Source organism: Belonocnema kinseyi, chromosome 4 (assembly GCF_010883055.1).
Source record: "Belonocnema kinseyi isolate 2016_QV_RU_SX_M_011 chromosome 4, B_treatae_v1, whole genome shotgun sequence".
Lineage (NCBI taxonomy): Eukaryota > Metazoa > Arthropoda > Insecta > Hymenoptera > Cynipidae > Belonocnema > Belonocnema kinseyi.
In genome coordinates, this window is record NC_046660.1 from 32,552,391 (window position 1) to 32,569,588 (window position 17,198).

General features: G+C 28.6%; 1 protein-coding gene across 1 annotated transcript in view; it reads right to left on the bottom strand.

Moving 5' to 3' along the window:
• The window catches only part of LOC117172066 (microphthalmia-associated transcription factor), a 310,163-nt gene that overhangs the window by 38,351 nt on the left and 254,614 nt on the right, over nucleotides 1–17,198 (bottom strand). The window contains exon 6 of the mRNA XM_033359813.1: nucleotides 7,810–7,885. Within this exon, the coding sequence (XP_033215704.1) occupies nucleotides 7,810–7,885 (76 nt within the window). The remainder of the gene's footprint in view (nucleotides 1–7,809; nucleotides 7,886–17,198) is intronic.

The following is a 17,198-nucleotide window of genomic DNA, read 5'->3' on the forward strand; positions in this document are numbered from 1 at the left end:
TCGGAAAATTTGTCAAGAATAAAAAGTTCTTGTAATCAGCCGAGAAATACGCCTGAATTTTTCCGGAGCGTTTTGAGCAAAATTTTGAATTTTGCAAAAATTTTTCATATGCAAAATCCAAAACATTGCTCAAAACGCTTCGAAAAAAATCAGGCGTATTCCTTGGCTGATTACAAGAACTTTTTATTCTTGATGATTTTTCTGAAAAGCGCAGCGTTTATTGTAAAAAAATTCATGAATGTTTTCACAAAAATTTTGCCATTAAGACGCCATTTTGAAAATACTAAAACGAAAAATCGATCTTTGAACCATAAATTCTTAAAGTTTAGACATTTATACCATCCGTTAGGGAGATTCCAGGTTAATTACAGACTCGAAAAGCTTTGGAAAATGGTTCACAAAAAAACATAGGCACGAAAAATCACGTTTTTTTTTGTCTAAACTGCATTTTGGGATAATAAGAAAATTTTTTGAGGAATTTCATTGGCACCATCGGAAAGAGGAGATCTTAAGCAATAAAAATATATGTGTCTCAATTTTTTCTAGTGTCGAATAGTCTTAGTTATTGGCTGTTGAAAAGCAGTGTACCAGTAGTGGCGTTTTGGCCGTTTAAGAGTTAAAGTTTTTTGTTACAAAGGGTTCATGCATTTATAGCAATGGAGCATTTATTTATATAAGCAAGGTATTTTGTTTACGTAAATTATTATTTCTTTGGTGGAAGAGAATATTTCATTTAATTACTAGAATTAAATTATTCATAACAAATAAACATTTATTCCAAAGAAGTGATCATTTTTTAAAATAAAAATTTAATGATTTGCCGTCATTTGTTTCAATTGAATACTTCTTTGGATTAAAGAAATATATTGTTAAATTAAATATCCATGTTTTTGATTTGAAGAAATATTTCTGTGGCATTTATGGTGAGGTTTAAATACGGTTTTGCGCCTTAAAATTTCTATGTTACTTTAGCGTCGTGGTCAAGGCTGTAGATTTTACACTCGATGGGGGCCTAAGTTCAATTCCTGCTGAAGGTGGATTTTTCATCGAATTTTTCTGTTTCAGGTTCATCAAGATTTTAAATTATGTGATTTGTGTTTAAATTAAATTTGTATATTAATAACAATGGTAATTATAATTTAGGCTAAAAGAAATCCAGTTGCTTATTTAGGAAAATATGTACTACAATTGAAGTACTAACTACTTTATTGCACTCGCGCATGGTTTAGGCCAAAGAAATATTTTTTTGAATCAGATATATATTTTTGTGCTTCAAATATTCAGAAATTTGCCGTGGGGAAATAGTTTTTTGAGCTAATAAAATATTTGCTTAAACTTAAAATATACTTCTTTCCTTTAATTCGTATTTCCTTCTCTCAAACAAATATTCATTCCAATTCATGGCACATTCATTTGGAACAATGAGTCATTCATTTGGTGCAAAATGTATATTTTTTGTCTTCAATTAATATTTCTTTCATTCAAAGAAATATTTTGCTTCGACCAACAGATCGTACTTATTTGTCTCAAATAAATGTTTCTTTAAAAATAAACAGGACTTTCACTTACTTCAGCCAAGTAAAATTCACTTGGTACCAGTAATGCTTTTTTTCAGTGAGGGCATTCGTAATTTACCTAAGACGTTTTTGCTAATTTTTGACACCGCACTTCGTCAATGTAACAAGTCATAATAAAATTGTTTGCATGCACCCTATGTTATGTAAAATTTTCAATTTTTTTTAGCCATTTCTTATTAAATACAACTAGGATACTTACTGCTTCATAGTGAATAAGAAACTTCAATCAAGGTAAAAAAACATCATTAGAATATCCTATAATAAGTCCAAATAACGTTATAAAAACTTCCAATGGTCAAAAAAACTGTTTTTTGAAAGTATTTTGGAAACTGAACATTTTTCGAACGTTATTAGATCTGACATAGACCGTTTTTAGGACATTCGCATGACGTTTCTTAACATTTGTGTCCACTGGGTTAAGACACGTAACACAGAAAAAACAAAATTTAATTTTCATACATTATAAATTAACTTATCGTGTTAAGATTTACCCTCCATATAGAAAATAAATACTATGTCAATTCTACTAAATCTTGTTTTGTTTTAATGCAAAAAAATTCAACTTTATCTACTTGAAAATTACCTGCAACAAAAATTCACTTCTGTTTTTTCTGTGAAATTACCATTCTTTTTTATTATATTATAAGAAGAAAAGTAAGTATGTAAAAAGTATTAGAATTAAAAAAAGAATCAACGCTGTTATTTGTACTGTTCGCAATTGATGGATTTTCAATAACAAATCTATGACATTGAGTAAGATTCAATATTATATTTTCAAAATGTAATCATTTTCAACTTCAAATCTTAGAAATTGAACCAAAGCATTAAAAAATGCCTCATGTTCTATTATAAGGAATAGATAAAGGGGGCAGTACAGAACTATGGATAACCAACAAAATAGGAATTTTTCAGGGGAGTTAAAAAGTATTCTGTAACAACAAAATTACTATTGAAAGATAAAGCAAAAGTAGTATTATCTATTCGAGCAGGCGCATCCGTGGATTACGATAAAAAAATCAGTTACCAGCTAAAATAAAAACATACTACTGAAATATTAAAACTTAATATGGCTCAACAAAAGTTTGATGTATAAAAATGTTAGCCAATTCTGAGATTAAGTCGACTGAGAATTTTAAGATTCAGATTTCATAGGTTTTTAAAATCGTCTTTGGATAGCGATGAAAACCAAATTTATAATTTTTTGCAAAAATAAAAATTCACTTCCAAAATAAGGCGACGATAAAGAAGAATAAAAAATCTTTGATGCAAAAAAAATTATTCTGTTCCAAGACAGTGAGGGTTAAAATCCGCGATATTGCAGCATGGAACACATTTTGGCTAAAAATCAGAAAATATAAGAATATATGTATATTAAAACAATTTTAATTATAATAATATCCAGAGTTATCAATGCTAAAAGGGTGAAAAAATAACTAGTAAGTTTTTATGTTAATGTTATTTATAATTTTTTATTAAAAATTGTTTAAAAAATTATTGTAACGAAACAGAGAATTCCAAAAACTCCTTTCACCACTATGGGTAGTTCATTTTTTAAGAATTTTATATGCAATAAACCTATTTTCGATAAAAATATTGGTTATCTAGTTCTGTACTGTCACCCTTCAAATATTGGAAAGTCTTTAATTACAAATCTAAAAAATATTGAAGAATTTCAAATTGTAAATCTTCATAATTGAAATGCAAATTCCAAAAAAGACGTTGAAAATTACTTAATTTTAAACTATAAAAATTACAAATTTATGAATCTTCACTTGTCAGTTTAAAAAATGGAAGAATGATAACTCACGTCGCGTCATTTCTTCGAAGTTTGCAAATAAAATCGAGATCCGTCATTAAAATCAACCTTGATTCAGTAATAAGCCTGAAAACCCTGCTTAGTTCGCGGATAATTATTAGTTTTAATTCAATTATACTCTTGTGAATACATTTTTTCCTGTGCACCTTCCTAACCTAAAATCACCACGTGGTTTGCAACGAGAAACAATTGCTACGAGGTTCTATTATGAGTGGTTGAAATTTTACTCCAATTTCCTTGCCAGAATTGGTGAACTTGATTTGACCTTTAAAGTTCACCGTATTTTTTACAATCAGCCTTAAAAAACAAAACAAGGACCAATTTCTCGCCTGAAGCAATATTTTTTAACTGCTTTTTGGCCCGATTACTCGACCGGATCCCGGCCGGGATTCAAGCTAGGATCCGACCAGTTTACCGTGAAGTTTTTAGACGGATTCTGGCAGGATTCCCCGAACAGCGCCCGGCTTTAACCGGGTCTATCCGGCCAGATCCCTGATTAGATTCATACACGGGAGATTTTTAAATTAAAGATACAGTTTCTCTAACATAATTTTTTAATCTCAAAAAAATGAATCTTAAATAAAAAATACTACATATATGTATGTATATATAAATGTTTTAATTGGAACAAAAAACCACCAAAGATATTCCATAGTATTTAAATTGAAGAATACATTTAAATTTAATAATTACGAAATCAAAATAAGAAGCATGTGATAATCTCGCTATTTTCGACATTTTTTAAATTACTAGTACACATAACACTTGCGTGAAGAATTTCGTCTACAAGTTATTTTAGTCAATGATGCTATTTACTATAACAACTTTATATTTTTAATAACAATTTAGAAGACTAAAATTCTGTAATAAAGTTTTTAGATATTTTTACTTCCTGTTAAACCTGTCGTCAAACGTAGAAAATATGAATGTAAAAAAGTAGATGACTCAAACTAAGGGTGTATTTAGTAGATAGTGCAAAGCCCGACAAACTTAAAAAATGTTGAATAATTTTCAGTGTAGTAGTAATTTCTAAAGTTATTGTAAAAAACTAATCTAATTATATACCGATATTGATTTCTTTAAAACTGTAACATTTTACTATAATGGTGGATATATGGATTTTCTGTAGAGTATTAAAACTGTTACGTAATTTATGGACGGCCCCTGAACTGCAAGGTTTCTTTTATTTAACTAATTATATTTAAAATATTTAGGTATGACATTGATACAAAATAATATCGGAAAGTAAAGAAACTAAAAGAAAAAAAAATTCATTGCATAGTGAAACTATAAGAGAGTCCAAGGATATCAAATATACAGCTAATGATTGATTTCATTGATCACTGAATAAAAATATTTCAAAAACACAATTTGTGAAACTTTATAGTGAAATCAGGGATAAAGTTACCCGGGAGATTAAGTGGGGTATTCTAGTTTTTAAGTCCTGCAGGTCTCGACATTGACAAATGGATTTGAGCAAGGATTGATAAATTGTCGATCAACTCATACGTTCTCGTATGCAAAGTAGGGCTCGTTAAAAGAATTTTTTTATTCTTTATGAACGCCCCCAAGAATTTCTTTATAATCTCGAAAATATATACCCGATAATTTATAAATAAATTAAAACATAAATTTAAATCTCTGTTGATTCCGCAAGAAGATTGATGTTACTATAAATACTTAAGGAAATTCTAAATACAGAGAGAGAAATAACAAATAGATTCTACATTGTCTTTAAGAAACCGATGTTTGATAAAAAGTTAATGAGACTGCCAGTTTTATTAGCGTCCTTCAATGATGATAAGTTATGCAATCTTCGTATTTGTGCCACTTTTCAAATAGTGAGAGAGACTATTAAATGAAGCCTTCATGAAGATTTAAAACGATCCTTAAATCGACTTCTGAGTTACCTTTACTAGTTTACTTAAAATATTCCTTTGCGAGTATTGAAAATTGATGCAGAGCCAGACAAGTTGAGGGCGATATTTAAAAAGGCCATATATGTATAATCCGTTTATATGTATAAAATCATTATACATGAAACAATTATAAAATAATTAGCATTAGATACAAAGGTACAAAAATATTGAAGGAATTAAAGTGAACAGTAGAAAAACTACAAAGAAATGATTTATTTTTTACCATACATCACCTCATGCGGAAGTACACGAAAATATCGAATCGCTTCAAATTTCATTAAAATCCCTTCATGCCTTTCGAGTTTTTATGAAATAATTTTTAATCTATTAAAATCTTTGCAATCTGCTGAAGTTTGAAGAAATCCTTTGGAACAGTTTTAACCCATGGTCCGTGTTGAGTTCTTTTGAAAGGTTTGAAATAGTTATAGAAATCTGTAGGAATCTGTAGAATTAATTATTTTGCAATGCCTAAAAATCCCTTAAATCTTGTGAAATCCTTTTAAATGCCTTGAAATCTTTGAAAACCCTGCGAAATTCTTTTACATCCCATAAAATTGGCTAAATCTCTCGAAATTATTTTAAATCTTTTAAAATTGAAAATCTTTCAAGCCATTTCGAAATTGTTTAATGCTTCCATATACCCTGAAATCCGTGTAAATCCATTCAAATAACATTTATTTTAATCCATAAAGATATTTAGAAATTTGTTAAATCCCTTAAAATCCATTAAAGTAAGTGGATACATTAAAAATCCCTCCAATAAAAATAAAAATAAGCGTATTCATTAGAATTCTCTAAAAAGACCATTCAAGTCTATACAAATTTCGGCTGTGTATGTGTGTGCGCGCGTGTGTGTGAATTAAATATATATAACATTTATTGACATTCCCCAGAATTTTTTAAATCTCTTAAAATTCATAAAATCTACTGAGATCTTGGAAAATCGTACAAATTCATCAAAACACGCACAAATCATTCGAAAGCCCTCAAATTAATCTCTTAATTAATCCCTTAATTAATTTATTCAATGTTATGATAAAAAACCCATTTAGATCCCTAGAAATGTTCTAAATCCTTAAAGATTCAATAAAGTCCTTTAAATCTTTTTAAATTCTTTGAAATACCGTCCCGAGTAAAAATGCTTCAATTTGAGTTCGACTAGGTTATCACTTGAGTTCGACTCCAAGACATCGATGTCTGCCTGCGTCTCAAAACTGAGTCGAGACATAAGCCTTCGTCTCACTTTTATGGCCACAACAGGTGAGACGGCGTTTACTTGTCTCAAGTCCAGCCTTGTCTTGGCTAAGACGACGTTTACTTGTCTCAAGACAAGCCTTGTCTTGGCTGAGATGGTCGAAACTTTTTCGGCTCATAAATGAGATTAAAATTGATGAATAAAAAATTTGTAATTATTAAATTAGTTATTTTTAATTAAAATTTCATAAAAAAAGTAAAAATTGTAACTTTCTAGAAGGATCTCCTAAGCCGTTAGAAATACGTAAAGACAAACTTTGACAATCAGAATGACCCTCAAGAGATAGATTTATGTCTTTAAGGCATAGAAACTTGTCTTCAAGACATAAATTGAAGTCTGGCTCCGGCTCAAAACTGAGACATGCTCTAGTCGACATTTTCAACTTCAGCATGTCTTGATTGGGGGAAATTCAAGTCAAATTCAAGTCGAAGCATTTTTATTCTGTTTTAAATTCCTTTGACATTTCATTAGTTAGAAAAAAAAATAGTTAGAAAATTCTTCGGCGTTCATTAAATTTTTTGAAATCTCTTGAAATCCCTTGAATCTTGTAAAATGCGCTAAAACTTCTGATACCTCTTGAAATTCTTTGGAATTTGTAAAAATAGCTTATAACGTCTTTGAAATCCCTGAAATATTGCAGAATTATTTAAAACACATTAAAATTTTTGAAATGCTACAAAATTCTTTAAAACATAGTAAAATTCTTTAAAATTTAGTAGGTTCTATCATATCTCTTAAAATCGTTAAAATTCACAAAAATTCCGTGAAATATTTTGAAATACAACTTTAAGCAAATAAATAAATAATTTATTTATTTGCAGTTTTTTTGCATCGATTCTTCGACAATATTCTAACATTATTTATTTCTATTCTGAGTTTCTTCTAATTTTTCTAGAATCGCAGAAAATTATAAGAAATTCATTATAGGGAAATCATAGGGCTATACTGAATTTCATATAATATTTTTTCTTAAGGGTGAAACGGTCATAACAGTGAGTTTCGAACCCGTTGCGCAGTTTTTAAGTTCTGCAAAAACGGTTAAGCTTAAAAAAATGAAAAACGTTTAGATGAATTAAAAAAAAACAGATTTAAGACTTTAAATTACTTGAATTGTCAGAGAAAATACGAAACTGGTCAAATAGAATTTAATATATAAAAGTTTGTAAAGTTTGAAAATAAAATTTTAGGGTCACCCATAAATAGGCAAAGTTATATAAGGGGTAATAATCGAATTGTACTCACGGGTCATTGGTTTTGGGTAGAAGGGTGCCGAGCTCCTTGATCCTGTCATTGATGTTGAACCGTCTCCGTCGTTCAACTGAAAACGGAAATTGTGCTCGTCAATCATTGCAGTCGCTAAATGAGTAATTCGTTCAGCGCTAACTTTGATCTAATCAAAATCTAATCGCCACTTCCGCGTTCTTTCAGATGTCTTTACTAACGAGGATATTATTTTATTACCTGCACCTTGAAATTTCAAGCAAGTCAATTATTCAAATATCTTAAGATGCTTCTAACTTAAACGCTATTCTCTAATATCAAAATTGATTGCTTCAATGAATTGAATAGCTTTACAATACTGAAATAAATATTGAATTAAATAGTATAATAGGAGTAGAATATGTGAAATGTTCCCAGCTAAAATTATTATCTTTTTTTATCGGGTTGAAACTTAGCTGAATTATAATCCTAGTGGACCTAAATTATTCACCAGACCATAGGTCCTTCTATCAACTTTTTTCATGCGTGTTTTTGCAACTTCACGCGCAATTTCTTTTAGGATTATCTGATTGGCCATTTATTATAGTGATTTGGAAAGATCTTTTCATGTACTTTAAGACTATCATACGAATTTTTGAAATTGTTAATTTTGATTTTTTGTTTGAAAATCCAAATTGAAATTAATTTTTTGAGGAAAACTCTATTTAAATATTTTTAATAGGTTTTTTACACTCTTTAAAGTCATGTAGGAAAAAAATTGGACTGGAAATAGTTTCATCGTCAAATTAAGATTTTTGCGCTTAAGGGTACCACACTATGATTTTATAATACACACTCACACAAAAAATCATCTGAGGATAGTTAACGTACACTTAGAGGCAAGTTAGATGTAACAGTATTCGTTCCCGGGCACTGCGTAAGTTGAATGTCGTGGTCCCCTCGAGCATAAAAATCTCAATTTCACTAAGAAATTATTTACAGCCCACTTTTTCTTCTTCATGACTTGAAAGAGTATAAAGAACATATTTTTTCAAAGAAGAAAAAAAATTTAAGTAAGTTTTCTTTCGAGAAATCTAATCAGATAGTCAACAAGATCAAGCTAATATATATAATTTCTGAAATTAAAACCAAGAATCTAACGACTAAATTTGGACAACTACCATAAAGTTTTCCTATTGCAATTTGAAAAAAGATCCCCTTAAAAAAACTTCTTAAAAAAGAAAAACAATTTAAACAAGAAAAAAACAAAAATAAAAAAGAGAAAAAATAATTTAAGAGGAACTTTTTTCAAATTATAATACGAACATTGTATGGTGGTTGTTCAAATTTCATCGTTGGATTCTTGGTTTTAATTTAAGGAATTCCACCCTCTACATCTGAATTAGTGAAATTTAACTGATTGCCAGTGAAATTTCACTAATTCATATAGCTAGAAATGAGTTACTGACAATAAGTGAAAGGTTACTTATTGATTCAGTGAAACATCTACTTTTGAGAGTTGGCAGCACTACACCATGTCAATTTAAAAATCATAATAAAATAATGTTCTGGTACATTCAATCAAAGAATCATTGCAAAAACTTAAAGTTCAGAAATCTGATTAAATATTTAAAAAGGAGAATAGTTCGATGCTTTTAAATGACAAGCAACCTTATACTTTGATTTAATTTCAAGATTGGACTGTCATGTACAAAACAGTTAAGTAAGTACTTACTATACGAGTAAGAGTATATTTATCCCGTAGTTAAATTAGCAGAATTACAGCCCGAAAATTAGAAAAAGTTATTTAATTAAGGAATTCGTCTTGCTACTTAAGTAAATGTGTAACAACAACGCTTAACTTAAAGATTTAGAGGTTATGCTTCACATGATTTACTCTGGTGTTACTGAACTGATTAGTGAATAAGTCTGAAATCACTGATTAATCAGTGGAATGTCTAACTACTATTTTAATCAGTGAATTTTCCACTGATTCATATTTAGAGAGTGTGCATTAACTTGATTATTGGACGTCAAATATGATTTTAAATTGCGATTATTAATCTAATTTAAATTTCATTAATTTAAACAAGATCAACAGCAATATTATTAAGACAAAAGGAGATATTTATGCGTTAAATCACAAGTACAAGTCAGCTATACAGAATTCAAAAAATATAATGTTCATATAATTCTGCTTATTAAGACGTAATTGTACGTTAATTGTATGTATTTATGTACAGGGGACGTGCAAACGTTAATTTAAATTCAAATTTAGACTAGTTGACAAGAAAGAAAAACCTTTTTTTTGTCAATTTAGAAAAAAAATTGTTCTATACGAACTCTTGATCACATTATATAAGGTGAAGTGTAGGTACTCTTCTTTTCAAAAGGCAGATCTTCTTGTTTTGTACTCTGCCGTACAAACGAAAAACTTCGAGCCCAAAGATACTGTATACTGTGTATAGTGATGACGTATTGCCTTCCTTGTACAACTTTTAGGACACGCAAAGTGCTTTATGCATCTTTTTCTGTTGTATTCGTCAACTTTTTCGGCTTTACTTATTTATAAACAATCGTTTTTTGCAAGAAATATTAATAATTATTAGAATTTATTAACACAGTTAGATGTAACTTTCTCTTACGCATCCAACAAAACCAAAAACTCATTTTTAACAATAATTTCACTTATGTATCTTTTTAGTTTGAACGGCAGTACAGGTTCTATATGTTGTTGTATTTTTAATAAAATTTCAGCCTGAAAAGGTCAGCAAACCAAGCTGACAAAACGTTGCAAAATAATTGTTACTGAAATGTACCTCCCGTGCTCGACAAAAAATTTAGCATTCAATCCTAAACAAAGTTACACTTATGTGAAGGTGAAAAAGCACCTGAAAAAGTGAAAACTTTAGGCCCCTGTATATTGACAATCGGTGCATATTAGTCCTATGATTTAACAAATTAATATAGGTCCACTAGAACTATAATCCAAACAAGTTTTAACCTGATAAAAAAATAGATAATTTTAGATGAGAACACTTGGCATATTCTATCCCAATATCAAAATTGCTACACAATAGGATAGCTAATAAACCATTTTTATTTTACAAACACTACTCCCTAATATTCTGTCTCATATCGACTTGATTAGAAAATTTTGCAATTATTTTTGTTGAAAACCAGGTTTGTGATTATGAAACTTTTTCACTTGTATGTCCATCATTTTGAAATTATCGTCAGTTGTACCTTTTTGAAAATTTTAATTGTCGAACAATTTGAAGAAGATAAAAACAAGCAGCGCAAAGTTCCAAAATATTTTTCAACAAAAATTAAAAGTTTCATTTAAAAAAATTAGATTTAAAAGAAGATTCATAATTTTGTAACAACGTTATCGTAAGTTAGTGTTTCACATTGAAAATTTGTATTGAAAACCAATAATAATAATAAATTAAATACGACCAATATATCTTTTACCAATTTTGTAATATTTTTATGCTTACGTCGGAAATTGGTATTTTTAAAACAAAAAAATTATTTATAAAAAAATATGTACAACTTTTTAACAGTTTCAGGCTATGATCGCGATGTACACCCAAAATTTGTATTTTTGATAAACGAAACGCTAGGAGACATGAAATTATAATTTAAGCCCTGGACCAATAAAACTAATAACATTTTTCTAAACGAACATTTTCACATTTTGATCAGTCAAAGGATATTCTGAAGTGCAAATTCTGCAAATTTCATTAGAAAATTTCAAAAATTAATGAGCTGAGCGAGTGTTGAAGTGCAAAATCCATTTCTTCACTTTAATTTTAAAACTAAAAAGGCTATAGCTATTTTTTCTTAATAATAAAAATGTACCATAAAATTTAACATCAAAATACATAATTTAAAAATTAAAATATAAACAATTTTTTAAAAGCCTCAAGGGGACTTCGTTTTTTCCAGAAAAACTTTGATGTGTCCTAATTGCAGTCGGGGCCTCAATTGAATGCCCAGATCAAAGAACTGGTTACAACTTTCTGACACTCAGAGTGAAGACAATTTGGGTGACATGTGGTAAAAAAGAAAAAAATATTTTAAAGTAGGGCTTTTTTCTTCAAAAAATCCAATCGTACAATCCTAAAAGAAGTTACACAAACGCGAAGGTGAAAAACCACCTGAAAATGAACCCATTTTCTTTGCCCCCCCCCCCTTCGGCTCTAGGGGCTAGAAAGTTCAAACGGGTTCTTTGAACCAAGCACTTGATTTGCAAAAAAAATAATAACCGGAAAATCTATAAACATAACCTGAGAATCCCCAACAATAGAACTAATTGTGCAATTATACCTAAATTTACAGTTAGAGTATTCCCGAAACAGTTTCAGTAAATCTAGGAGATCCATTTAGCTGGGGATTTCATTATTCCGTTCATGTATCTCACAAGTGCTAAGCGTCGAGCCTCTTTATACACGCACATTCCGTATGGCAACTCGTTATCAACACAAGCACGCGTCGCAGACGTGAATCTTCTTAAGGCGTAAGCCAAATACACATAACGAGGTGACGATAACGAATGAGAATACGCAAAATAGAATTTTAAACCAACAGGTGTTAATCCGGCCATTTTATTAATGGGAAAGTAGACGAGGTTGTGTCAATTTTGTCAGACTACTCCTAAATCGCACCTTATCTTTAATCTTTAAGTCTAACTCAAACTAAAACAAAATCAATAAGCTTTAGAAACCCATCAATTTAATATTCTAGATATAATCAGTTTCAAGATATATTTGAAACTGAACATTAAATTTGAATTTAAAATGCTTCCAAATAAATTATTCTTCTTGAATTTTGAACGGTTTCAACTAAAATCATGGAATTGATCACGCAGCCAGACTCTTTTTTTATATTCATTTTGAAAACTTCTTCAAATATATTTTCAGGGTTAAAATAGGCTAGGGAAAATCTATAAATTAGGGTAAAGTCGGGAAATTTTATTGCAGTCAGAAAAGTTTCTTCCTTCTGATGATTACATTTTTAATGAAAAATTGTATTATTTGATTGAAAATTCATCTGTTTTATTAGAATTTCTATCTTGTTTAGATAAAAATACAATCTTTTCCTTCAAAATTAATCTTCTTTAGTTGACGGTTCAACTATCTTGTTAAAAATTCGATTTTAAAATTATTTTTGATTTAAAATTAAAATCTTTTTGTTAAAATATCTATTTTTATATTATTCGTTGAGGATTCATCCATTTTTTTTTAATTCCTCTCTTTTCTTGAAGATTGAACTATTTGATAAAAGTTCATGTTATCGATAGAAAATTACTATTCGAAGGCTGAAAAGTTAACTGTTTTGTAGAAAATTAATCTTGTTGGTTAAAAGTTAAATTACTTAGTTAAAAATGAACTTTTTTGGTGGCTGATTCATCCTTTGAATTGAAAATTCATCTGTTTGACTACAAATTTTACTGATTGAGAATTCTTTTTCTTAAACAAAAAAATGAACTTTTTGATAAAAAAAAGATCTTTCTTCATTAAAAATTAACTTCTTTTTTGAAAATTGACATTTTCGAGTTTGAAAGCCAACTGCTTTCTAAAACATTCAATTTTTTTATAATTCAACTATTTCATACAAATTTAATTATTAGTATGAATATTATTTGGTCGCAAATTCATTTGAATTACAACTTACTTCTGAATCATTCATCTATTTCCTTGAAAATGCCAACTTTTTTATTAAATTTTTATCATTTTTATTTGAAAATTCGATTATTTGTTCAAAACTTCATCTTTTGTTGTTAAAAAATAAACTATCCTGTTGAAAATTGAACTATTTTGTCAGAAAGTGATCTTTTTTGGTTGGATAAATTTATAAATAAAACAATTTCATTTTTATTTTGCATTTTCTTATTTCATTTATAAAAGATAATATATTAAAAATGTTATAAGATTAAAATGATGGTCTTTAAATATTGATAGTCAAGAAAAATGAAATATTCTTCGGGGAAAAGAGAGGGAATTTCGAAAATTAAGTTTTGCGACCACCATAATTTTGGATATTAAAGATAAAGCAGACCACTTTGTTGTCTTTATCCTGCTAAATTTCACGTTTAAGATTATCTCTAAAATGCGAGTAAATATCAGCAAGATCTTCATGTCGTAATTCCAGAAAACCGATTGATCGATCATTCACACATATGTAGAGACTGAAGATTAGATTTTAATCTATCAGTGAACTATCAATTTCCTCTCTATACCATTCGCCACTAAATTATTCACAATGATGAATAATTTCAGACCTTCCAATATTAATGGTCGATCAAACGCTCAATCTGATAAAGGAAGCTAATCAGATTATTGTATCATCTATTTTTGGATTTAAAAAACGGCTGTAGAAGCTTTCCGAACACACTTCAGGGTGGCTGTAGAACTTTGTTTCCAAAATTCCCTGACTTTTTCCAGATTTTTGACAGAACAATTTTCAGTTTTCCTTGATTATTATCATTAGAAAACCAACAACCTAATCTTGTAATACCTTAAACATAGAATATTTTATAAACGAAATAAAATAATTTAAGATTACCATTTAAATATTTCAAATTTACTTATTTATTTCAACCCAAAAAGATTACTTTTCTACCAAAATAATATTTTTTTTATTCAAAAGGACGGCTTTTCAAAAACCAGTTGAACGTTCAACAAAACATAGAACTTTAAATTGAAAGAGACAAATTTTTAAGAAAATTCTTGAACTTTTAACATGACTGTTTGATTTTTTACGTGTAAAGATAATTTTTAAAAAAATATTCAAATTTATAATAAAAAAAAATTTCGAACCAAAAAGTTAAATTTATAACAACCACTAAAAAAACTATTTTTTTAAGAAAGTTGAATTTTTAACCCAAGATGTGGAATATTCAACAAAAATACGAATTCTCAATAAAAAAAATGTAATAGTTAACATTTCAACCAAAAAATTTACAAACCGAACAGACGAATGTTTGACCCACAAGATTATCTTCTACACAGAAAAAACATTTCAACAAAATGCATTAACTGTTAAACAAATAGTTGAATTATCTGCTTCATCTTTATCAAAAAGATCAATCTTTAATTTAAAATTATGAATTTCCAACGAAAAATATCTTTGTTTTAACAAATATATATTTTTCAATCAAGAAAGAAAAAAAGTTCATCCAAATTCAGGAGTATTTAAGCCAAAAGAAGAATTTCCTGTAAAGCAATTCAATTTTCAAACAAAAAATATGCATTTTCAATGAAAAAGTTTATTTTCAAACAAATGGTTGCATTTTTTAACAAAAAAGAGAAAATTTAAAATCAAGAAGATTTGTTTTCTACGAATAGAGACTAATTTCAAACCATAAACGGAAAAAGTAGATTTTTAGATAAAAAATTTTAATGTAAATAAACAAAAAAAAACGAAGTTTCAACAAAATGCAAAAGAGATTCAAATTCTGCTAAGAAAGATTAATTTTTAAACCAAAAAGTCAAACGTTTAGAGAAAAAAGATGTCAGAATTTTCGACAAAGAACCATTTCTGTACTAAAATAGTTAAACTTACAACCCTAAAAAACGAAATTTTAAGAACAACAAAAATAGAAATGCAAGGCAAATAAATTACTACTAGAAATGTTATATCAAGGCGGGCGCAAAACTTCATTTTAAAAATCCCCTAATTTTTCCCTGACCTATTTTTTATTTTCCGCGACCTTCATATTCAAAGACCAGAATTAAAAATAAAAATTTTAATTTCTTATCCTTGAAAGTTATTTTGTATTTTGTTGAATAAAAAGTTATTGTAACTTGCGTTATTTTTCCAAAAAGTTTAATTTTGTATTTCTAATGTATTCTTATAAAAAAAGTTTATTACCAATTTGCATATCTTTTTTCGTTGACCAATTTTTGTCTACTCAATTTTTTACTTTTGTGTCGTTTTTCCGAAAATTAAATTTTTTATTTTTTAGTCTTATTTTGCACGTTTTAAATCAAAGTGAAAGTTATTAACTTTTATCGGAGATGTTTCACATTCATCTTTCTTGGGTTGTAGTTTAGGAAGCACGTGATGTTTTTTTATCTTCAATGTTATTTTCTACGATTAAAACAAGAAATGTACGCGCCATCAAAAAATAATTGGTAACAAATTTATAGATCTCTTTTGGGTTTACAATTTTTGTTCATTAATTTTTTTCGTAACTTGCGTCGTTTTTCCAAAAATTTAGTTTTGTTATTTTTACTGTTATTTTTCGCGATAGAAACAAAAACTACGCATCACATCAAAAAATTATGAGTAACAAATTTGTCGCTCTTTTTTCAGTAAATAACTTTTGACTATTTTTTTTCGAAGGTTGTGTCGTTTGTCCAAACAATTTTTATTTTTTTATTTTCAATGTTGTTTTTTACGAATAAAACAAAAATTGCGCAACCATTCAAAAAGTTTAATAACGAATTTTTAGATACTTTTTCAGTGTACAATGTTCGACAATTCATCTATTTTATCTTGCATAGTTTGACCGGAAAATGGAATTTTTCTCTATTTTTTGTTCCATGAAAATTTAAATTTTTCAAAAAAATTCAAAAGTTGTTATAATAATCTTGTGGGTCTTTTTTAATTTTTTAAGTGCTATAGTTCTAGTAATTTTCTTTTATGAGAAAAAATCATAAGTATTAATTGTTCATCTTTCTAGGAAGTACGAACATAGAATTTTTAAATCTTGGAAAAAGCGGTCTAAAATTTTTCAAAAATGCTCTAACTTGAATTTTGATCAGAAATGACTGGCTAAAGAAATTGACTTTATGTTTAGGACAGTAAAAGAGTCTGTAATTTCTTCAAAAAGTTATCGTGCTATAACAGACTAAAAATCTACAGACACGCAGACAAACACATTCGGGAAACCCAGTTTTTCAGGTTTAGCAGGTCTAGAAACGTGGACATATGACAAAACGGGGGGGGGGGGGCGTCAAATTTACAAAATCTAATAGCTTATCTGATGATAATATAAAAGTGATAATCTGTCAGCGAACCAAATTTTTATCGTCATGTCAAAAACACATTTTGCACTTTTTCATTTCGAAAATAGTGAGAAAGTGGTAAAGAGCATAGTTATAAAACTCGTTTCTAATATTGCGACTCATAAAAAAATTCTATAGAACTTTTGTTTTTAAACCCAGTCACCTTTTCCCATTATTTAGTTCATACTGGTACCCACCTTGAACTGGTTTACTGTATAAGTTTTTGACAACAAAAATTATTATTACACAAATTATCAAGATTCGAAATTTTGCGTGGCCTAGAAAACATGAGATTCGTCTTGAAGCTTTTCTCAGAGGTTCTCGCACACTACTTCCTCTCTCGTTGACAACTAACCCAATGAGGTACCAGGTTCGTACGTGATTTAAGCTTTACTTGAAATGCACATCCTTCTC